General features: G+C 44.1%; 1 protein-coding gene across 16 annotated transcripts; it reads left to right on the top strand.

The window, feature by feature from the left end:
- Positions 1 to 308: 308 nt before the first annotated feature.
- Positions 309 to 20,732, top strand: LOC135487629 (glutamate receptor ionotropic, NMDA 1-like). Of its 16 annotated transcripts, none has more exons than XM_064771626.1 (20): positions 309 to 344; positions 839 to 1,245; positions 1,825 to 2,001; positions 2,323 to 2,367; positions 2,635 to 2,729; positions 3,337 to 3,449; positions 3,803 to 3,977; positions 4,118 to 4,265; positions 4,622 to 4,829; positions 7,298 to 7,425; positions 10,178 to 10,219; positions 11,863 to 12,024; positions 13,226 to 13,460; positions 13,726 to 13,874; positions 14,145 to 14,302; positions 14,751 to 14,923; positions 15,218 to 15,322; positions 16,325 to 16,470; positions 17,255 to 17,311; positions 19,564 to 20,732. In XM_064771626.1, exons 2-20 carry the CDS (start codon positions 853 to 855, stop codon positions 19,783 to 19,785), a joined length of 2,931 nt encoding a protein of 976 aa, XP_064627696.1. In that variant the 5' UTR covers positions 309 to 344; positions 839 to 852; the 3' UTR covers positions 19,786 to 20,732. The 16 variants fall into 16 exon arrangements, with proteins under 16 accessions (XP_064627696.1, XP_064627692.1, XP_064627698.1 ...); XM_064771622.1 differs by lacking the exon at positions 309 to 344 and adding an exon at positions 347 to 451; XM_064771628.1 differs by lacking the exons at positions 309 to 344; positions 7,298 to 7,425 and adding exons at positions 347 to 451; positions 5,748 to 5,872.
- The last annotated feature ends 4,116 nt before the right edge of the window (positions 20,733 to 24,848 follow it).

The following is a 24,848-nucleotide window of genomic DNA, read 5'->3' as shown; positions in this document are numbered from 1 at the left end:
GGTTCTGCTGACACAGCCTGGTCTATAGCTCATTGGGCATCCTGAGAAAATATGGGGATTGCCTATTGGTAGCCCAAGACCCGGGCCGATCATTCTACATTGATGGCCTGGCAGCCCTACAATATGACAAGTGACCAGTCCAGAACTTTCCTTATATTTTCCCAATCTCCCAGGCGCAAAACCACCCCGAAGTCCCAGGGTGCGAAACGACAACGATTTGGAGCGAAACCACTGGGGGCGAAAAGGTCATGAAGGAAGACGACTCTGCCAACAGTGGCAGAGTCAGTAGGCCTGGCCGCAATGATCAACATTGTCGACGCTTGGAGAATGGCGAGGAAATAGAGGTGACTTCCGGTTGGATGCAAAAATGATGGAGATGAAAATGTTGATGAGAAAGTGACTGCAGCTGCGGAGATCCTGTCTTCACTTCTGCTTTTGAGGTGTTAAATAGGTAGAGGATATCAAAGTGAAAATGTACATGTGTATTTCATGTGCACTCAGTTCGTGTGGTGTGAGATTGCAGGCATACATTTTGGGTCGTAATTTTGCAAAATATGATAATCATTATGATCATTGATTATATTGAAGGGTTGACCATGTCCATGCATGGACATACAGTAGAACCTCTCTATTAAGGACACCCTCGGGACTGACAAGTGCTGTCCTTAATAGAGAGGTGTCCTGATTAGAGAGGTCAAATTAAATAGAAACTACCAATTTGGGACCAAAACTAGTGTCCTTTATAGAGAGGTTGTCCGTAATAGAGAGGTGTCCGCTAAGGGAGGTTCCACTGTATATAGCTGGTGCCTGGAAGGTCATGTATTTTCTGTATTTTCAGTGTCAACTAATATAATGGATAACAAGTTTGTCTTCCTATTCGCTCTGACATTCTGTGCTGAACTTGCACTCAGCAAAAATCCCACAACTATCACAATAGGTGGCGTCCTGAGCTCAAAACGTTATGTTGATGAGTTTCATGATGCGGTGAGGGCGTTGAATACCCAAGACGAAACACGGCTTACGAATGTCGTGTATAATTCAACAGGAATTGTTATGGAGGACAATCAGATCCGATCAGCAATGGCGATATGTAAAGATCTCATCCCGCAGAAGGTGTTTGCCGTCGTTGTCAGTCATCCGCCAAACTCATTTGACCAAGCGCCATTTTCTGTGTCGTACACGTGCGGCTTCTACAAGATCCCTGTGATTGGCATTACCGCTCGAGACAGCGTCTTCTCAGATATGGTAGGTTGGAGAGTACTGTTGTCTTCTTATAGGGGGACTATGGGTCGGAGCTAGAAGGGTCAGATTGGAAGCTTGCTGGACCGAGTTGCTCATTAGGCACTAAAAAGACATCTCAGGATCCTTAAGATATTATCTCTTTCACTTTAACCCATTCTATTCATTTAAAGCTATTAATACATGGTTTTGAATCGCCCAGTCCTTGGTGGTGTTTGAGACGAGTTAGTGAGACTCCTCATTGAGTGTGATTGGTGTTGATGTACTGTGAGATAAGATCTAGAGCTCTATTGGTGACTTCATATGATTGGATCAGACCCACCTGACACCTGTCTGTAGTCGCCCTAATCCTTTGATTTATGAGCGTGTTTGATGTGGCCACTACTTGTGGTGATAGGAGTCGGAACATAACATGTTTCTTAAGCCAGAGCAAAAAGAACATCCTGGTCTGTGGCACAGTGGTTTATCAGATCTGAGAATAACGTCCTGGACTGTAGCCCAGTGGTTTATCACAACTGACAATATGCTGTCCATTTGGTGGTTTTTTTAAAAACAGAAAGGAAATATAACATTTCTTGATTTCAGAATCTTCACGAGTCATATCTGCGGACAGTGCCGCCATATTCCGACCAAGCGTCAGTCTGGGTGGACTTGATTCGTCACTTCAAATGGAAGAGCGTTGTCATTATGCACAGTGCTGACCAGAATGGCCGGGCCTTGGTCGCCAGATTCCAGAATGAATTAGATATTCGGGAAGAAATGGTATGTGTTTACCCCCAGTTTCTGGAATGGACTCTTCTGTTGCATTGATCAGAAGAGTCCATACAGAGAAATGTGGGTGAAAAAGTTACCTACAGTTGAACCCTGGTTGGCTACTTCCTCAGTAACATAACCACCTGTCCTTGACAACAAAATATCTCTCCTCCTGAATGGTGTCCGCTATGACCACCCTGGTAACTAGACTGCAACAACTTGTGCGGTCGGTCCCTATCAGCAAATTGACCCCGCTAAGAAAAGGGAACCCCTGGGTCTAATCACCGTAATTGAGCGCAAGCAATTAGAATTCTGTCTTTTTCATTTCAGTACGGAAGTAAAAACACAGCCACAAGAGAAAAAGAAAAAATCACGGTGAGTAGATGCAGAGTGCAGCTTGCTCTCTTTAGAGTTGTCTGCAAGAGGATGAAAGTAAGATGTGGTGTTTCTGACATGGTGATCAGGGAACGATTGTGCTTATTCTTCAAGACTGTAAAGAGAGCGGTGACTACTCGGGTGGAAGTGGCTGACTTGATCAAAAACAAGACAAAGCCAGTCTGGATTTAGGCAGTAGTCAAGCTGGTAACATCGTGGAAGGGCGATGAGGCAGAGCTGATGATAATGATTGTCATGTTTTTGCAGATATCCAAACTGATTGATTTCAAACGAGGTGAGATGAACTTCTTTGAACAGCTGACCTTCAATACAGATACTAGAGTGATACTGCTCAGTTCTTCGTAAGTCTGTGTTTTACATCATTCCTCCTTCCACATTGCCTTGCAGCTGTTTCTAGGATACCTATCAGCCCTGTTTGTCACGTTCTCAGTGTACAGACATCGCACATTGCAGGTATACCAGTTCACCAAGTTTGCCATATTTTCCTCGGAGCCTGCTGTTAAAGAAACTACTCAAAATCGTTGAATTAAGATTTTAGAGTTTCATTATGTATCACAAGCAAGGGGAAATTGACCTTGAGTATTCTTCAAATAAACGGAATATTTCATGAGTGTAATTGCTGACTGAGGTCACCTTACAAAGTGTTAGATGAATTGTCCACATGGACAATTCACCTTAAAGGTGAACTTCCTCTGGAAGATAAAGAAACTCTAAAATCTTATCAAAAACCAGGCTGTTGTGGATCAATCCTGGGAATGACTGCTTTGCCATGAATGTTACTTCAATGAAACCAACATCAGTTCATTGAGGTAATACAAGTCTTGGTTCTCGGTAAATGCTAATAGGGGCACTCTCACAGCCAATCCATGCAACATTTTTTACCCTCCTAACTCCTACCTTGGATAGTTTTGAAAACACGCAAAATCATTAGCTTGGTTTGTGTTTCAGTGGTGAAGATGCGGAGAGTATATTCCGAGATGCAGCGACCATGAACATGACAGAGGGTGACTTTGTTTGGATTGTGACTGAGCAGGTGTTGGAGGCCAAGAATGTACCAGCAGGTGTGTAAACGGTTGACTGCTTGCTGAAGAATCATCAGATGTCCTTTGTCGAATACGGCAACAGTCTGAGCATAGATGGGTGGTCCCCGTACTTGTCCTTGCTTTGAACTTTATGTCTCGTTACCCATGCAATACCATACTTGTCCTTGCTTTGGACTCCATGTCACATCACTGATGCTTTACCGGATGAATAATCCACTCCAGGGAAACTGAAATGATGGATGTGACAGTTCGATACTGACACAGATCATTGCAATTGTATCATTAAAAGTTGTCTATGACATTGTTGTGGAAGCCCTTTGAAAAACGCGGCGTTTTGTTGTGAAGTGTTGATGTACGAGTTGATATTGCAGGTACGATTGGTGTCCAGTTGAAGAGTAGTCGCGAGGAGAGTTATCACATCAAGGATGCGGTGAGAATCATCGGCAATGCGTACAACAAGGCGTTCAAGGTTAACAACATTACAGATCCCCCTAGTGGCTGTGAAGATAAGCATAGTGTATGGCCGGAGGGATCAACTCTTTACCAGTAAGTCAAACAATCACACTGTATAATGAACATTTCTCTCGTGTCTATTTTTCAGTGAAGTATCATGAACTTTTTTGTGAATTTGTGGTGTACTTGAATCTTGAAAGTTTTGCGCCTTACACAGTCTTCTCTGTTTCTAGGTCATTGATTGATGAGAAGCTGGACGATGGTCTGACGGGCAAGGTACGCTTCAATGATCTCGGCGATCGCCTGATGCCCATTTATGAAATCATCAACGTTGAAGCTGGTAACAAGAAGGTGGTGGTCGGGACGTATGCGAACAACTCAGTGAGTAACCTTGGCTGAAATGATGACTGCAAAGTGGCTCATCATTGGTATCCAAACTCAACATTACTCGTACTTCAAACTGTTTTGGTTCAACAAGCACTGCTGTGGATAACAGCGATGGTTAAGATTTAAAACCTCAGCTGTTGTCATCCGTCAGGTTGACAGTTCCTGGTGAGACAGACGATTTGATGAACAGGACAACTCATCCTGTCCGCTTCGGTCACATTCAAAATAAGACCTATGAATTTGGGTGCTGTAAACTCATGCTCTTGAAAGTTTGATCAAGAATTGTATGAGTAATCCATGGAATACGAACCAATTTCTGACTGTTCGTTTACTTTGCACATTATTATCAGGATCGGAAAGTGCTCCAAATGAACGCAGACACTCCAGTAGTTTGGCCGGATGGCAGCACTGTCGTACCGAAGGGGATCAAGATCACCACCCATCTGCGAGTTGTCACCATCGAGAGTGTTCCATTTGTGTTCAATCGGTCTGTCAATAGTAAGGAAGACTGTCAGCCTAATGAGATCTTCTGCCCCCGACCTAATGGAACGGATCCAGGTAAGCCTACTCAAGTTCCATAGAAAACGTATTTGAAAACTTGACAGAGGTCTTAGCATTTGGGCCAGAAACCAGCCAACCACCTAAAAGGAGAACTGGTCTTCAGTAACATTGCAAATAGCAACGGCCTTGGGTCACATGAAAAAAAATCTCAAAACAATTTAGATAACGTCCCATTTCTTTTCCAAATACGCGATGCAGGATGATGTCTTCATGATTTCATGGCTCTAGAGTTCTAGTGCTTATTGTTGTTGTTGTTGTCACTTGTCAACCTTTAAACCAATTGCAGCTGAACTTAAGACGTTGTGTCATGGAAATGACAATTTATTGATTGAATGATTAATTATTATTGTAAGAGCTGTCAGATCTTACCCAGGCCCTTATACCTTGTACATGGCTCACAAATACACATGAATGATTACTCAATCACACAAAGTTGTATGAATGTGCACTCTATTCAACCTTTATACAGAGAGACTATCAAGTCTACAACTTTGAATGTTGAGTTAAAAAGGATGGCCGAATACCCTGAGTCCATTGTACAGAGCTGAAGACACCCAACCCAGTTACATCATGGGATTAACCAAATATATACACATAGACAAAGGTGACAAGCACAACGAGCTTCACTGCCCATATATTTGTGGGCAGTGGGCAATGGGCATATATTATAATACATGGTCAGTTTCACAACAGCCATAGACAATGGTGACATGGGGTTAATACAGGGCCTACTGATGGTATATGTTTCTATAACAACTCCATTGTTGTGAATTAAAAAACGGAATCATTCCCAGTTCAAACTTTACAAATGCATATTATGAAATGGCCAACTCTTTGATGTTGATGTTCAAAGGGGGCATGGGGGTCATTATTTGGGGTCTATCCTAAATTCATTTTCCCTTCTCTCTCCTCCAGAGTCTGAAGTTCCATTTTGCTGTCAGGGCTATTGTATCGATATGCTCAGGAAGCTGAGCAGTGCGGTCAACTTTACTTATGAAGTCCAACTTGTCGAGGATGGCCAGTTTGGTTTCTTTGAGAAGGTAGCAGCCGCATTCTTGACAACCTGCATCCACCCAGTGTAGTGGTGCAATCACTCCTTCTCCTCATCCAGCCAGGCAGCTTCAGAAGCTGGCTAAATGTTTGGTCCTAGATAATGAGGCAGTGGTTGATCCAATCACTAGGTGGTGCTGCCACTCATGTACTTCATCAGGGTCATGAGGAAGGCGATTTTTGAATTGCTTCAAAACAAACAAGGTGAAACGACGAATGGCGATACCGATGAAATCCAATAAAAAATGCATCGCTGTTCAACATTTGCTGGCCCTGTTAGCTGACTCAGTGACGTCATACAGCATGATGTCGTATGACGTCAATAATGTCATCAGCAGCTGACGGTGCATTGTGATGTTGGCACCAGTGGGTACAATCACAGATTCTGAAGCTGCCTGAGAATGACTCCACCTCAGTGGATTATAGTCCTTGGTTTCTAGTCTCCTGTTAATTATTCATAGCATTAGATTCTTAGCTTGATTTCAGCTGCGGTTCCTGTTTATTTCTTATCCAGACAGCATTTTACATTTGCATTTTCTTTATATTTATTGATTCAGTACATGACTGTGACTGCAAACTGGGAAAGTTTGTGACACCAGAACTTGGTGAACTTGATCTTTCTCAACTGTGAGTTGACACAATTTTGTGTGTTTGCTCTCAATGTTTAATGGTTGATGCATCGGAGTAGAAATTGTCTCCCATCTTTTATGTTAACGTTTGTCTCGAAAACCATGAAAATGAAAGAGATGGAAGCAACCTTTCCCTGTCTGCAGTATGTCACTTGTACTGAATGGGCAAGTGTTAGTTATTGATGAAATGAGCGAATGCTTTAGGAATCTAATGATTTAGTTTATCAAGTGAGGATTCCAGCACAGTTGCCCCGCACTACTAACAGCTTGTTTTCTTGATTTCTAGTAGGCATGGCTCTCCTGCTGCTTGTACATCATAATGCAGGTGATCGACTGGCTTCTTGATGCATCCCCATCATATTACATCTAAATTTGTCAAGATCAACCTTGTCAAGGATCGGAGGACCACCCTGTAACTTGCGAAAAAGTGCAGGTGATGCACCCTGTGACCTTGTTTATGCCAAGAAGTTGCAGACGATTGATTGCTGACACATACTTTCAGCCATGTTCTCGACTCATTTTAATCCCAGTTCAAACACGTCACATGTTTGTTGGGAACAAGGTTTGGTCATGGCGCATTGTGTCCTTTGAACTCATTCCCAATATCTCCCAGTGGATCACTGCAACACAAAAGACAGCAAGCAAGCAAGCAGCCGAGCAAACAGATGGATTCTTTGCATTATTTCACCTTCTGTTTCTTTCCTTAGGTTTAGGCAGTCATGACAGTGGGAAAATGGAGAAGCCAGCTGTCGTATTTTGATTTGTTTTGTCCTGTTTTTCTTCTAGCCGTAGAGGATGCGATCTGTTGTTCAGGCTACTGCATAGATATGCTTAGAAAAATAGCAGAAAAGGTCAACTTTACTTATGATGTGCACCTTGTCTCCGATGGCCAGTTCGGCTCTCCGTTGGATAAGGCAAGTTGGATGTGTTTTGTTAAATGTGGTACAATTTGAACTATTGGTGTTGAGGCTGTTTTCGTGTATCTTGAATCAAATGTGATGATATCCACTCTCTGTGAAGACTGACTCATTGTGAACCTGTCTACTGAACCAGTTCTTGGTGCCATCTACAGACTGATGTACTCCTCCTCAGTTGGTAGACGTGATGACCAGCTGCCTGAGGGGATCAGGTCAGGTGAATCACGTTCGCCAGCTGCCTGAGGGGATCAGGTCAGGTGAATCACGTTCGCCAGCTGCATGGGGGAAAAGAGTTAAACTATGCGAAAGATTCGTATATCGCCAGAGTTTTGACCTGATTATGATACTGTTTTGTGGAAAAAGACAAATTGAAACTTTGCTTGAAAATGTGTGATTCTGAAGAATGTTTCTCTTTTCATGTCCCTCAACTATTTTTAACCTTTTCACCCTCATTCCCCTGAATAGACACTTCCAGTTATTGCATGAGAAGAGTCCATTGAGGAAACTGGGGGTGTGCATGAAAAAGCAGCCTGCCTATTATTTTAGCCTTTTCACCCTCTTTCCCTGGGTAGACTCTTCCAGTTATTGCATGAGAAGAGTCCATTGAGGAAACTGGGGGTGTGCATGAAGAAGCAACCTGCCTATCATTTTAGCCTTTTCACCCTCTTTCCCTGGGTAGACTCTTCCAGTTATTGCATGAGAAGAGTCCATTGAGGAAACTGGGGGTGTGCATGAAGAAGCAACCTGCCTATCATTTTAGCCTTTTCACCCTCTTTCCCTGGGTAGACTCTTCCAGTTATTGCATGAGAAGAGTCCATTGAGGAAACTGGGGGTGTGCATGAAGAAGCAACCTGCCTATCATTTTAGCCTTTTCACCCTCTTTCCCTGGGTAGACTCTTCCAGTTATTGCATGAGAAGAGTCCATTGAGGAAACTGGGGGTGTGCATGAAGAAGCAACCTGCCTATCATTTTAGCCTTTTCACCCTCTTTCCCTGGGTAGACTCTTCCAGTTATTGCATGAGAAGAGTCCATTGAGGAAACTGGGGGTGTGCATGAAGAAGCAACCTGCCTATCATTTTAGCCTTTTCACCCTCTTTCCCTGGGTAGACTCTTCCAGTTATTGCATGAGAAGAGTCCATTAAGGAAACTGGGGGTGTGCATGAAAAAGCAGCCTGCCTATCATTTTAGCCTTTTCACCCTCTTTCCCTGGGTAGACTCTTCCAGTTAATGCATGAGAAGAGTCCATTTAGGAAAGTTGGGGGTGTGGAGGTTAACAAACTTGTAGCTTCTCTTGGCCTTTAACTGTCACTTGAACTGTTACTGTAGCAGCATTTGAGGTCTTTACTTATTATTGATCTGTGATAGAATCGACATGGCAACAAAATGGCCACAGCATGACATCACATGAAGAACCTTTGACTGCTTTAGACTCCTCACCAACTATGACATCACATGAAGAACCTTTGACTGCTTTAGACTCCTCACCAACTATGACATCACGTGAAGAACCTTTGACTGCTTTAGACTCCTCACCAACTATGACATCACGTGAAGAACCTTTGACTGCTTTAGACTCCTCACCAACTATCCTATGTGCTACTTACCACCTCTGATTGTCTTCTCCAACGCCTCCCTTTCTGCTTGTAACTTCTTGTTATTCATTCTTTTTATACTTGCAACTTCTTCATTTCTGCTTGTAACTTTCCTCAGTAACTCTTCCTGAACTGCTATCTGAGTGGACCTTCCCTGGCTATTGTTGTCAAGGATGATAAGTTCACTTTCAAAAAAGTCTATTTTGATGCCACGCTATTAAGGTTGAAACAGCTACAGACGTTGAGTTTTTGGTGGCAGAGGCAGAATGGAGGTGACATGTACCACCAAATAGTGCAGAACTTGAATCCCTGATCATTCATAGCCAGCAGGTACTAACCGCTTGTAACTTCTCCCTAAGTACTTGTTAACTTCTGTAATAAGAACTGGAGTCAAGAACGTTAGATTGTCTCATATTACCAGGCCACTGATCTTATCTGGAGCTACACATGCAATGGGAGGAGCTTGAGAATGACCTGTTATAAAGGATACGTGTCATCAGCAGTGAGGTAACTCATTCAAATAGATGAAGTTCTGAAGTATTAAGGCTGTCATGTGCCATTGGTAGTCATTGCTCCTCCATCCTCACTGCCACCCCGGATGCCTCCAATACTGAGGTTCAAAACCCTCTTCTTTGGCTGTACCAGATCAGTAGATTTCTCTGAGCTGTTGTATAAAAGCTTGTGTTAGGTGCTTTACACCAATATCAATGAGGGACCAACACATGAATAGTGTTCACAGATGACATCTTCACTCGTTATGTTTGGTGGTGTAGATGATGATCCCAAGAACAGATCACATGACAGTTTGTGATTCATAACTAACTGCTGATTACTGGCCACTAATACTGGCATTGTTTGAGCCAAGAACAGTGTTTGGAATTCATCTTCATTATTCAATTCCGTATGTACGTAATGAATATGATGTGTGTGAGATAAGTGTGGTGATTCTGATTAGTATTGGCTATGAGCTCACTGGAAATAGTCATTAGACTTCACAGAATCCTATGTCAGATGGCCTTAAAGAAGGGTTGACAGAGGTCCTCCTGTCTGTTTCTTCTGACCCTTGGTTTCAACTCTCGTGGCCCGTATCCGCTACAATTTGAATCGCCACACCTGAGTGAGCTGCCTCCCCTAACACATCAATTTGTCTTTTAAAGGACTCGTACATTACCGGTAGTTCTTCTGCTAAATCAAGCCGTGTATGTATAACCACTTGTCTCAGTCTGTGTGTCTAATTATTAATTGGTCAATAGCTGCTTGCTTACAGAATACATCCTGGAGAATAAGTTTCCTAGCTTGCCAAGAATCATATGGGTTTCTCAGCCTAATACCAAGGTGGGGTACCCTAGGAAAGTGGTAACAAATAGGTTGCTGGAGTTTTTGAAGTGATATGTAATCGTGTGGTATTTGGTTTATGAACATAATTTGTGTCGATGATTGCCAAATCTTTGGCAGTTTAGGAAACTGATTCTCCAGGTTTGATGCCGATGGTGAATAAATGGAGGTTTGACTGCTGGTGTTATGAACATGACCTGATGAGCTCACAGCTTGGCCAATGTCTGCCATTGCCTGTGTGTCTGTGGTGGCATGCTTACTCACCATCAAGCTGAGAAACCTCAAACTTGGTGTGAAGTTGTTTGAAAACCTTCTCAGCGGTATTGCTACTTGTACAGGTCAAGTTGAGATAGAGTTGTGCAGCCATGTTTTGGCTTGACACACTTGGGTCCACCAGACTTGAGAAGTAGTCAGACCTGCATAAGATTCATATTCCAGCAGCTATGAATGTGCTGATATTGTCATGTCCTTCAATTTAACTGCTTCAGAACTATGCATGGATGGGTTCTGGTTCAGTTAGGCAGCAGACTTATCATAAATAAGTGCCTTTACATGGCGCGGCAAGTCGCATACCGCTAGCTATCACAATGTGGTACAGGTCAATGAATGAATGTCACTCTTGGTAGCATTGCAGGGACAAGGCTAATGCTTCCTGCAGCTTTCTGTCTGATAACAACTCCACCTCTTTCATCGGCTACGACAAGGATAATGATATTTCATGAACGATGTTGTAAGATCTGGTCCACGTGATGGTCTGTTGATGTATTGGTGCATGTACAAATACAGAATCAGCTGAACAATCTTCTCCTTGGCTGTAGTCCACAGCCTATTACGCATATTGGATTAAAGGATTGGGAAAAAGTCCACAATCAGAACTGATATTGGATTCTAACAATGACTTGTTTCTTCTTCGCATGTCTATGTAGTCTTGTCTTGCGGTGCAAGTTGTCTGGTGATGGTGCTACATTTTACTTGTCATTGATTGTCTCATCTTTAGATATATTGGTGTTAGAAGTCAATCATTTTTCAACCGTTTTTGAGTTAATGGTTTCCAGTTGGTGGGATACAACTTTTGTTTGCATGGATACCATGAATGCATGCTTTATAACGATCCCACTTTCGGCACTTGGCTACAACAGTCCTACAGGAAAGTCATCTATTGTCTTGGTTGATGTGCTTGCCACAGTTGCAATCCAATTGCTTTTACCCCAAACTCCACCACGGACATGAACCATGAAGTTACTAGGACTGTCTTTGTGTAGACACAATTCAAAGCTGAGTTCTTGACAAATAAGTGTTGAAAGTGAGGGGTGTTCTATTTCTTTCCATTTCAGTGCCCGTTGCCCAAGGCATCACACACTTTTGCATTGTAAACATCCTTGCAAATTTCTTCCTAGTTTTAACAGAAGTACTGCGAACCAAAAGCCATGTTACTTCAACATTCCCATTCCTTCCCTTTTTGCCCCAAGATGTTTTGGATATATATATGATCGTTCCTTCCTGACAGCACAACAACAACAAGAAGGCCTGGAATGGTATGATGGGAGAAGTCCTCACGAATATGGCTGACCTGATCGTCGCCCCTATGACAATCACGCCAGAACGCGCGAGAGATATCGACTTCACCAAGCCGTTCAAGTACCAGGGTTTGACCATCTTGGTCAGAAAGGTGAGATATGATTTTGAGATACAATTGGTGCCTTACTATGGATTTTCTGATGCGGAGGTGACCTGGGAACGTTTGCATACTTGTGACACGTGTCACAAGGTAAATGACCGAGCTGGTCCACATTCAACATGTTCAAAGCATACACAGCCTAAAGCCACTAAAGGATAATGTGACTAATCCCATCATATGCTCATTCAAGCCTACATGAGATCAAGTGGCCACTGGGCTCCTCCTGAGAGTCATTCAATATGCTCCTTCAAGCCTACATGAGATCAAGTGGCCACTGGGCTCCTCCTGAGAGTCATTCAATATGCTCCTTCAAGCCTACATGAGATCAAGTGGCCACTGGGCTCCTCCTGAGAGTCATTCAATATGCTCATTCAAGCCTACATGAGATCAAGTGGTCACTGGGCTCCTCCTGAGAGTCATTCAATATGCTCCTTCAAGCCTACATGAGATCAAGTGGCCACTGGGCTCCTCCTGAGAGTCATTCAATATGCTCCTTCAAGCCTACATGAGATCAAGTGGCCACTGGGCTCCTCCTGAGAGTCATTCAATATGCTCCTTCAAGCCTACATGAGATCAAGTGGCCACTGGGCTCCTCCTGAGAGTCTTCAAGCCTACATGAGATCAAGTGACCACTGGGCTCCTCCTGAGAGTCATTCAATATGCTCCTACAAGCCTACATGAGATCAAGTGGCCACTGGGCTCCTCCTGAGAGTCTTCAAGCCTACATGAGATCAAGTGGCCACTGGGCTCCTCCTGAGAGTCTTCAAGCCTACATGAGATCAAGTGGCCACTGGGCTCCTCCTGAGAGTCTTCAAGCCTACATGAGATCAAGTGGTCACTGGGCTCCTCCTGAGAGTCATTCAATATGCTCCTTCAAGCCTACATGAGATCAAGTGGCCACTGGGCTCCTCCTGAGAGTCATTCAATATGCTCCTTCAAGCCTACATGAGATCAAGTGACCCTCCTGAGAGTCATTCAATATGCTCCTTCAAGCCTACATGAGATCAAGTGGCCACTGGGCTCCTCCTGAGAGTCATTCAATATGCTCCTTCAAGCCTACATGAGATCAAGTGGCCACTGGGCTCCTCCTGAGAGTCATTCAATATGCTCCTTCAAGCCTACATGAGATCAAGTGGCCACTGGGCTCCAAGAGTCATTCAATACATAATGTTTTCATGTTTTGTCTCTGTAGGAAGAGAAGAACTCGAACCTGGCCTCATTCCTGCAGCCGTTTCAAGATACGCTCTGGATCCTCGTCGGTCTCTCCGTGCACGTGGTTGCCCTCGTGCTCTACCTGTTGGACAGGTTCAGCCCGTTCGGGCGATTCAAGCTCGCACGCAGCAGTGACACAGAGGAGGATGCGCTTAACCTGTCAAGTGCGATGTGGTTTGCGTGGGGAGTGCTCCTCAACAGTGGCATTGGCGAGGGTGAGTCATTGGCTTCTTTTCTTACACCCGCGCCCGGGGTGAAGGTATGAATAGAACTTCTCGTGACAGTCAGAAACATGATTGGCAAGTTCGTGCCTTCAGACATGTAAGTACTTATGACATTGAGATGTCATTGCAGCCATTCTGTGATACTACAAGAAGACTTCACCAACTGGTTGAAAGATATCCTTCAGTTGGGGGAGCTTTGGGACACACATAATGAGGTGAGTGTGGAACCTGTAAGACTTTGTGCCTTCTCTTTCAGGTACCCCTCGCAGTTTCAGTGCGCGTGTGTTGGGCATGGTGTGGGCAGGTTTTGCCATGATCATCGTCGCATCCTATACGGCCAACTTGGCTGCCTTCCTTGTGTTGGATCGGCCGGAAGCTTCCATCAGCGGCATTGATGATGCCAGGGTAAGGTTGTGGTGGTGTCGTGCTAATTCCTTCAACCCATGTGTTAATAGTCTACTCTGATGAGAGTATTGAATGGGCAAGTGCAGCAATCACAGTCAGTCAAGGACCTTTTTAAGGCCTAAACGATCTGAGGACAACGTCTAGAGCTGGTGATGGTGTTTAGTCTGATGATGTCGGAGAGGAGGTTTCATTATGATCAGCTAACAGAGCAAGCAATCGTTACAACAATGGTAGTGATCTGTTATATCACGTCACTGTCTTTCTTTCCAGCTGAGAAACCCGCAGGATGAATTCCGTTATGCCACGATCAAGAACAGTGCAGTTGAGTTGTATTTCAAACGCCAGGTGGAGCTGTCAACCATGTATCGTACCATGGAGGAGTTTGAGTATAAACGGCCGGAGGACGCTATCAAGGATGTGAAGGATAAGTAAGTCACGTCAACATGACTTCTGTTACGAGCAGCGCAGTATGGTACGATTACGTCAAGAACATTTTCTTGTCGGCCGAGAAAATCATACCCTTTATGTGCTGATATTCAAATAAGTGCCTCTCTGTGAGCCCAACGTTGCGCTCTGTTGAAATTGGAACGCAAACAAAATCATCCATACTATGACTGTGTCACAAGGAGAGTCTGAGAGATGGTGTTATGTCCTCTGGTTATGATTTCCATTGATCATATTCAATTTGGCCATGGTGGCACTAGCATCATGTGGAGAATTACTAATTTCTTTATCTCGGCTAGCCATGTCACTTGTTTGCTGTTTTGACCTTAAACATGAACTTTGGACATTCATCAAGATGAGTAAATGCAGATGAAACCAGGCAGTATTCCCGACTCATGGTCTTGAATAAAGTTTGACTCTCCTTATCTCCAGGAAGCTGCAGGCGTTCATATGGGATTCCTCACGTCTTGAGTACGAGGCAGCCAGGGACTGTGACCTGGTGACGGCTGGCGAGATGTTCGGCAGATCAGGCTTCGGTATCGGCATGAGGAAAGAGAGCCCATGGCTCAATGAGATATCACTAGAAATCCTTAGCTTACATGAGAGTAAGTGGAGAGAGTTTGTTTATTATTGTGTCACTGATGAAAGGGCCAGCTATGCAGCTTATGAGGCTCTCCTCACTTCCAAACCTCTACTGCCAGGCGTCTATGTCTCATGCTAAATATAATGGCACGCAACAAATGCAAAGAGCAAATGCAACAGTAGAGTTATGGGTGCCAGCGGTGAACTCATTTCAAATATTGCCCTTGTTTGCACCAGAACAGCAGATGTATCATTTTCCTGATTTCAGCATCTTTTGCATTTTCTTTATGTGTAAAGTCTTCACGTTGTTTCTTCAGCTGGGTTCATGGAGAAGCTGGACACCAAGTGGATCTTAGTGCCTGCACCAGACTGCCCTCAGAATGACCAGTCGCCAGCCACACTGGGTTTGACCAACATGGCTGGTAAGTCATAGTATGTTGTAGGCCAAACACCTGTCCCCAATCTGTTGCCCGCCAAGTAATGAATAGAAAAGGTTTCATTTGCCTCTTGAAGGAACGGAACTGATTCAGGATGTGTGTCCGAGGCAGAGGCCTGTGGTGTGTCGTTGTTCAGTGTCGCTGGCGTCACTGGCGTCACTGGCATCACTGGCATCACTGGTGTCACTGGTGTCTGGTGTCACTGGTGTCACTGGTGCATCTTCAAAGGCCTTTGTTTCAAACTCTGTCATGATTAGTGATGGTGGTGATCCCATGGGTGAAGCTAATGGGAGATAACTTACCAACTGAACCACCATAACAAGGGTATCAGTTGAACTGCTCAAGCCCTCCCTGAAAAGAGACAATGGCCTTTTCATACCAAGAGCTTATGATCATATAATTAACTGTGAGCATTGAGCTGTTCTGTGTGTGATGTAACACCTGTTTGTACTGTATGTGCTTGGGACAATGGATTATTCAGGCACTTGCCAATGCACAGTGTAGACTGACTGAAACATGGTGAACCAAAGGATAGAGTATTGAATAGTGATATGAACTGCAGTGGAACCTTCCTTATGGCAGCCCCCTCTCTATTAAGGACAACCTCTCTATAGAGATTAAACACCAGGACACTAGTTTCGGTCTGAAAGTGGTTGTTTACATTCAATTTGAGCTGTCCAATCTCTATTAGGGACAGCACCTGCCAGTCTCGAGGGTGTCCTTGATAGAGAGGTTCTACAAATGTGCCGGTCACCGATCCAAAGGTTGACCGCGCTCAACGTTGCTTAACTTCCACTCTGGGGCCAACGCGCCAACCACTGGGCCATAAAGGAATTCCCTTATGGCGGGCGGGTTAAGCCGTGCCATATACCTGGGGGTACTATACAGTATGGCTGACCCTAACCAAGATGTCTCCTTGGAACATCAGTGAGGGCTTCTGCAATGAAGCCGCTCTGTGCCTCGTCCTGAAAGAAGCTCTTATTGCAGGTGTGTTCATGTTGGTGGCTGGTGGCATCTTGACCGGTGTCTTCCTCATCTTCGTGGAGATTCTCTACAAGCGACACCGCGGCCTCAAGGAGAAGGAGCTGGAGCTAGCTAGGAATGCTGCTGATAGGTGGCGCGGCAATATTGAGGTAAGCGTACAAGTAACAACTGCAATTTTGAAGATTTGAATTTTGAATTCCAATCTTCTGATTTTGCTGCGAACAGTCAATATGTCAGTTCATACAAGTTTATCTCATCATGGGCCCAAAAATGGATTTCCGATCGGGTATTGTATATTCTAACCTATCAGTTAGTTGGTTTCAAAAGTTGTTGTAAATTATGGATGTTTATTTCTTCATCCATTTTCTACTTCCTCTTGGAGTGAGATATTCCTTGCCCATGTGCCATGGGTAGAGTGGCACTTGAAAAGATTGTGAAGATACAGTATACACATCATAAGTGAAAACCATGTTATGAAATCATATGACAACATTGTACCTCTGTGCTAATCATGCTAAGCCTCCATAAAGAGGTAAGTCTCTTTAAACACTTGTTTGCCTCAGATGTTTAGGCAGGGCTTTCTAAAGCCACGGAGCACATACATGGAATGCTTTGTCACTTTTGGCATTCTGAGGCCACGGAGCACATGGAAATATCACCAACTGTAACGTCAACTGTGTCACTGTCTGTCTTGTTGTCCTGTCACAACATGGACAAATGCTTGTAACTGTATGAATTGTTCGGACATACCTCACTCAGGAGGCACTGATTTCACCAAACCAGTGTTTTTTATGGTGACATGTTTGTGAAACTGGCGAGTGTATGTCACATTGTCATTTCACTGGCGTAGTCTGCAATATTTTCACATCCATGCTCACAGTCATTTTCTTCACTTTCTATTTTACTAATCAGTATTTGATTTCCTCTATGTAGATCAGAAGAGCGCGTCGTGCCATGTGGTCCAAGTTCTGTAAGGAGGGTCATGCCCAGGCAAGCCAAGTCTTCCCCAAGTTGCCTCCTAAAACACCTCATGCACCTCTTAAGGGCCTACCCAATGCTAAAAAAGCCAAGGTGAAGGTCCCTAAGACTTCACGTTCTGCCAAGGCCCTCCCTCCTGCTCTCTCGAGGGACGCGGAAGTAGTCGGTGGTGGTGTGCTGCCACCTATCAACAATGATATATGGGTGCGACAGGATGGCTTATATTGTACGTCAAGCGATGAGATTTGCATGACAGAGTTGCAGTTGGAATGCTTGAAACTAACCTGGCCAAATATACTTTTGAACTGTTTATCATAACACCTTCAATGAGAAGAAACAAAAGACACTGCCTTTTTTGCGCTTATAAACAATCAAACAAACAAACCACCGTATGAATGGACTGTGTGACTCATATTAGAACTCTTGGTGACCACAGCTTCAGTTACTCATCTAAGACGTCTTGGTTTCAGTGTGAGAGTACGTCAGCCTCACAGCAAGCTGCCATCACTACACCCTCTATGAAGTAGTGTATCAGTATCCCGATAGGTAGCACTGACCGATTTGAGGACACTTCTCAGTCACAACAGTGTCGTACCCTAGTTGAGTGACAGTCAGTATCACGTCCTGGCGGCTGTAGTGTTGCTGGGGACCTTATTCCCTTGACCATCTTGAATAGTTGCCCTTCCTTCATCTTGCGGTGCTTAGAATATTGGGAAACCTCCTGTTTTCATTCAATACTAATCTCGGCCTGCCTTCAACTCCTGCCTGTTGGTACCTTTGATCTCCCTGTCCCTGTTAGCTTACGTTTGGAGTGTTTCAGCTATTGAACTATTGACCTGCCTTAACCTGGAATGGTATTTCTTTGGCAGTTCAGGCCTTTGCTGTTTGTGTACATTTTGTTTTCGTTACCATACATTATGTGAACCAGCCAGCGTCCAAGGAACTTATTTCCTGGTTCTTTACATCATGAAATATTGGTGAGCACAACGGCAATGTTAAGTGCACTTTTAAACAAGTGAAAAAATCTCGAATTAAATTTTGCGACTCCATATTTTGAACTGAGAGCGGAGGTCTTCAAGATGATATAACTAACTATTACTTTCATTTTCAGAAATAGTTTTCACTTCACGTAGTGTGTATTTGGAATGTCTTTAACTAACAAGCATTTCATGCCTTGTACACATTATACCATTTCTGGCATATCCCCAGCCCTCGCACTCTGTCTATCAGTCCAGTAATTGATGAGAAAGACCATCACTCACTGGGCGATTCATGCATTTCACTAGATCTTGTATAAGTTGAATCAACCCCTGTTTATCTCACTAATTGCTAGTCATTCAAGAAGAGATGCTATTGCCCAGCTGAATGCCTCTGTCCACCTATGGACTGTAAATGCCGTGAGGAGGCGAGGCAGAGATTGAATCCTCAAGAACCGATGTAAAACATGTAAGGCTTGTAATCTATGCCTGGGCCGTGGTTTAAAGGCTTCCTGGGGTCCAGGGCTCCAAAAGTGAAGGAGATGCATCTGGTTGTGAGGATGTTAGGGTGATGGTAGGTACAGCATCGTAAAGGTTAGAGCGGGTACCTTGACGGAAGTGAGAGAGACGGTTATTGGGATATGTCCGTTTGGAATGCTCAGCTATCTCTCAAAGCTGATAATGACTGGCAGGGACTAGGTCTAAATCAAGGGTGCAAATATTACACACGAAGTGAGTGCCATATATCTTGTTTTGAGGTATATTTGGTCTGATGGTGTTTATGAGTGAGCTACGTTAGCTCTCGTTGGGAAAGCTTCATGATGCTAATCGGTTGCAATGATGTATTTCAGAAATCTAGGGCAGTTCTGACTTCCATGAAGTATTTGTGTGGATCATTTGGGACCATCTGGTCTCTGTCCACTGTAAGAGGTGAACCATTCCTCAACTGTGGGTTGTACACTCCGTCTGAGAAACTGGTCCACTGGTTAGGTGTGAGAGCATGCACTGGTAAAGGTGCTGATTACATCAGAATCGAGGTTTTCCTTTGGAACTAATTGTATGCAGAGCATGTTATAACAAGACTGCATGGTGTGCAACCTCATCCTGTTGGTTCTATTGAATAATAAGCATTTTCTTTCCAGACACTGTGTACTGTTTTAAAACCTCACCCATAGTTGATACCAGACTTAAACCTAAACTTTGACGTAACTTTTGATGTCCAGTTCATAGCGATTTTCGGTGACATTTTTATCTGATTGGTAATTTCTACACTTGGACTTTCTTCAGAAGCGTAAGACGTTACGTCGCACACTGCTGGAGAACAATCCGACGTACCAACCGAACGGACGCACAGACAGAACATCAACAAGTCAGAAGAGTGCCGATCGTAAAGAGCTCATGGGGATACAGACGTCGATTGGTGGCGGGCCGTCGGCATACCATCGCACATCACCAACAGTTCGACATAATCCAGCGTATGATCCGGATCACATTAACGAAACTGTTTAAAAACATTTTAAAATGTCATCTTTGTGGACTTAGACTTTTAGCAGATGCACATTTGAACATTAGTCAACTTTGAACAACCTGGTCGAGGACAAGTCCGCCTCATAAGCTTGAGGAGGCGTGAGCACCAGGTACTCGATCATACTGGCATTTATGAGTTTATGTTACGGTGGAGCATGATATGTTCACATAAAATGTACTCTCACGGTATAAATTAGTGTGTAGTTGCCTTTAGGTTGGAAGGTTTAGCATGTTTAAACATTGTCTCATATTGTTCCTCCATATTTATTGTTATGTATTCATTGGGAGCTGGAACACTGGAGGATAGATGTAGTGCCATAAATCTCTCATCACCTCTAGTCATTTTCTTTAGAGTCTCTTATCATATTGTACACGGCTTGCATACCTGACATGTGATGTCAGATGACAACATCGGAGATCACATGATCAAAATGAGTCGGTTGGATGGCATGATGTGGGTACTCCTTAGTTGGGTGGTCTGATCTGGCAGTTCACTCTAAAAGGACAAGGTTTCCTTGAATGAGGTAAAGTTGAACAGTCATTGTAGATGTACATTACCAATGTCCCACAGAGTGAAGACTGTGGTGTATGAATTGTTATCTCACTTTTAGAACCACGAGAAGATCTATGTATAACATCGGAGTAGTTTGCTGATGTTGGTGGGGGTGTGATATCTCATCAGTTCTTGAAAGTGTTAATTATGCTGTATTTGGTAATTGTATTTTAGTTCCGCAACCCTTGACTGGGCAATCTCTTGTCTGTAACCATGGTTACTAGGCCTACACTTGCTATATTTCACTGTTTTACAACTCTTCTGTTTTCCAAAGAGCTTTATTTCTTCCTTGCATTTGACCATTTTTGTTATATTCAAATATTATAAATACTTTGTTATAAAAGTTGAAAGGTTATCATGAATAAAATTGTATTCATCAAAATCTGTTGTTGTGGTCTTTGGGTTGTGACTGTCTCCAGGCGACCACACCTTTCTCCAGGTTGTGACTGTCTCCAGGCGACCACACCTTCCTCCAGGTTGTGACTGTCTCCAGGCGACCACACCTTCCTCCAGGTTGTGACTGTCTCCAGGCGACCACACCTTTCTCCAGGTTGTGACTGTCTCCAGGCGACCACACCTTCCTCCAGGTCGTGACTGTCTCCAGGCGACCACACCTTCCTCCAGGTTGTGACTGTCTCCAGGCGACCACTCCTTTCTCCAGGTTGTGACTGTCTCCAGGCGACCACACCTTCCTCCAGGTTGTGACTGTCTCCAGGCGACCACACCTTTCTCCAGGTCGTGACTGTCTCCAGGCGACCACACCTTTCTCCAGGTCGTGACTGTCTCCAGGCATCTATGTCTCCTCCAGGTCATGACTGTGTCTAGGCATCCATGCCTTCCTCCAGGTTGTGACTGTCTCCAGGCATCCATGCCTTTCTCCAGGTTGTGACTGTCTCCAGGCGACCACACCTTCCTCCAGGTTGTGACTGTCTCCAGGCGACCACACCTTTCTCCAGGTCGTGACTGTCTCCAGGCGACCACACCTTTCTCCAGGTCGTGACTGTCTCCAGGCATCTATGTCTCCTCCAGGTCATGACTGTGTCTAGGCATCCATGCCTTCCTCCAGGTTGTGACTGTCTCCAGGCATCCATGCCTTCCTCCAGGTTGTGACTGTCTCCAGGCGACCACACCTTTCTCCAGGTTGTGACTGTCTCCAGGCGACCACACCTTTCTCCAGGTTGTGACTGTCTCCAGGCATCTATGTCTCCTCCAGGTCGTGACTGTCTCCAGGCATCCATGCCTTCCTCCGGGTTGTGACTGTCTCTACCGCCGGCATCCATGCCTTCCTCCAGGTTGTGACTGTCTCTACCTACTTGATGACTCAACCGGAAACTGACCTCACTGAGAGGAGATAGGTCACCACCCTGGCTGACACTGGGACAGAGTTACAACCAGGCCTGTCTGAGGGCAAGATACCTCATCTAAACCTGACTACACAGAAGACAGGATACCACCCTGGTTGCGGATAAGACATCTCAACCTGACCATAGAGAAGACAGGTCACCACCCTGGCTCTCACTGGGATAGAGTAACAACCTGGCCTGACTGAGGGCAAGACATCCTTATCATAAACTTATATATACTGCCCTGTCTTATTACTTGACATCAATACACATCTAAAAAAAGTCTTCATGCCTGATTGTGTTCACCATATTCACCTCTAAACTAAGCATGATCCTGCCTACTAAAAGATGTATACGGTGAGCACAATGGCCCCTGGCCGTTTCATTTTGTTGAAAAATAGTTTTTTTTCTCCAGTGTGAATATCAGCATCGCACCACATGGCTTGCACGGACATGGTCAGTGGCAAGTATACATGGGATCACATGTGAAGTTGGCCTAGTGTTTTCACACCCTGTTTATACCATAAAATAATATCAGGTCCTCTGAGTGGGATGATATTCTGTCACATAATATCATTCTGTGTTGATTGAAATCAAAATCTTATGAAATTATATCATGGATAACCTGGAAGAGGAGATTGGAAAGACTTTGTTTTTTTCAAGTTATTGTTGATTTGACTGAAATCCCTCTACCTGTCCCTCCAGCATCACAGGTCCTTCTGTTCCAAAATGCTCAGTCTTTCATCACTGAAATCCAAGATTGTGACTTTGTCCCACACAGAGCTCTGTTGATCATAACCTGAATGTGACTTGGTCCGAATGCTCCCCAAGGTTGTGACTTTGTCCAACACAGAGCTCTGTTGGTCATAACCTGAATGACCTTGTGCAAATGCTCCCCAAGGTTGTGACTTTGTCCCACACAGAGCTCTGTTGGTCATAACCTGAATGACCTTGTGCAAATGCTCCCCAAGGTTGTGACTTTGTCCCACACAGAGCTCTGTTGGTCATAACCTGAATGACCTTGTGCAAATGCTCCCCAAGGTTGTGACTTTGTCCCACACAGAGCTCTGTTGGTCATAACCTGAATGACCTTGTGCAAATGCTCCCCAAGGTTGTGACTTTGTCCCACACAGAGCTCAGTTGGTCATAACCTGAATGTGACTTTGTCCAAATGCAATCCGACTCCAAGGTTGTGACTTTGTCCCACACAGAGCTCTGTTGGTCATAACCTGAATGTGACTTTGTCCAAATGCAATCCGACTCCAAGGTTGTGACTTTGTCCCACACAGAGCTCAGTTGGTCATAACCTGAATGTGACTTTGTCCAAATGCAATCCGACTCCAAGGTTGTGACTTTGTCCCACACAGAGCTCAGTTGGTCATAACCTGAATGTGACTTTGTCCAAATGCAATCCGACTCCAAGGTTGTGACTTTGTCCCACACAGAGCTCAGTTGGTCATAACCTGAATGTGACTTTGTCCAAATGCAATCCGACTCCAAGGTTGTGACTTTGTCCCACACAGAGCTGTGTTGGTCACAACGGGAATGTGACTTTGTCCGACTGCTTGTTTGGAGATGGTTGTGTCTTGGAACTAGAAAGGTTCACCCTTGGAGGACACTGCCTTCAACTCAGTCGTGTCAACTTGAAGGTCAACTGTCTCGAAAAGGACATTCTCTTTTTTAGATTCCATCTTTAATGTATTATTATTATTTTCAGGTCGAGTATGGGCTACATATTGGAAACGTTGGTTGGTGAGGTGAATACGCATGGCCGGCTTGGAGTATTGGTTTTCTTTACAACTGGTTCATAGTGTACAAGTAGGTAAAAGGCCACCTGATATACCAAGCTTCTTCTTCTTACGCGTTTATCAAAACAGTTCAGTTTTTGAATATTTGATGTATTTTGCATTGCAATGGAGTATGTTATCTAAAAGCTGAAATGTTGGCTGCTTGCTGAGAAACACAAAGTAATCTATAGTTGACTGATATGTGGAGGTGATGCACCATTTGAGGGAATGAGTAAACTCACCCTAGCTGTGCATGTTTGAACAAATCGCTCTCAAATCGCTCTCAAAACTAGTTTTTTATGTGGCCGATGATGCAGAGCCCGCTGAACGTTACTGTAGCTGCTATACATGAACGGGTTCTATTGCGTCATCTACACGCCAGTTGTACGGATTTCTAAAAATATATTTCAAAGTCGGCCGAGAAGAGATCGGGCAAAATCCTCACTGAAGTCTAAATGGAGTTGATCAAGGTAGAGTGAAAGATGTGTTTTATTGGGGCAGTTCATCATTGTTGTCAGTATTATATGTTCTATACTCTCTAAGTTTCAGAGGATGAACTGTCTCTTTTGCTGTGTTATGTGAAGCAACCTCCCATAGCAGGACTTGGTATCATTTCAAAGGATGCAAAGACATGCTACTGGAGGATGGTCAATATGGGCAATGAAAATCAATATTTCACCCAAAATTTGAAGAATATTGTTGAAGACATTTTTAATGGGGCTTTTAGAGCTTGAAAGATAGTCAAGACTAGCTCAGTGGCAACCCATAGAAAACAAAAAACTTGCCAAATTCAAAATAATTGAGATTGGGTCTGAGCAGATTTTCATTATCCCAACCATCAAACATGCTAACTTTGCCATCCTATCAGGAGGAAATTCCTTTATGAAAACACCCCTTGGTATTAATGTTCCTTATTTGTCTTTTTGGATATTTTGGCCAAGTTGGTGTGTTTCTGCTACTTCTCTCCCAACCCATATTCACCTAGGCTTACTTTGAAGGGAGAGCATATGTTGCACCTTTGACTATGTCTTGTCTTGTTTCTATTGTATTCCTCTTTGTGCGTTGTATTGTAATATATTACCCTGCATAACTTGCCATCAGAAATGGATAATGACAATGCCCTTGTTTCATTATCATGGGGATGCTCTTCCCTTTACCACACCCACTTCACGCGCGCTGGGCTGTGGATACGGATTACGAGATGGGGGGTAGGCCTATTTTTTTCTCACCTCCCAGCACTTGCCCTGAACTCCTGAGGCTGAATAAAATCATGATATGAAAACTATAGATGAACCTCCCATTGAAGGAAGGACTGAAGGAAGGACGGATCATCGATCAAACCCCTGCCAAATATGGTGGTCT

Source organism: Lineus longissimus, chromosome 5, assembly GCF_910592395.1.
Source record: "Lineus longissimus chromosome 5, tnLinLong1.2, whole genome shotgun sequence".
In the NCBI taxonomy this organism is placed as follows: Eukaryota; Metazoa; Nemertea; class Pilidiophora; order Heteronemertea; family Lineidae; genus Lineus; species Lineus longissimus.
Note: the sequence above shows the minus strand (reverse complement) of the source record. Positions and strands in the feature narration are given on the sequence as shown.

What these genes read in the sequence shown, in the direction of transcription:
- LOC135487629 (XM_064771626.1), top strand. Translation starts at nt 853, where the DNA reads ATGGATAACAAGTTTGTCTTCCTATTCGCTCTGACATTCTGTGCTGAA. An exon ending in GCGGCATTGATGATGCCAGG is followed by an intron (nt 13,875 to 14,144) that starts GTAAGGTTGTGG and finishes CTTTCTTTCCAG; the next exon opens with CTGAGAAACCCGCAGGATGA. An exon ending in AATCCTTAGCTTACATGAGA is followed by an intron (nt 14,924 to 15,217) that starts GTAAGTGGAGAG and finishes TTGTTTCTTCAG; the next exon opens with CTGGGTTCATGGAGAAGCTG.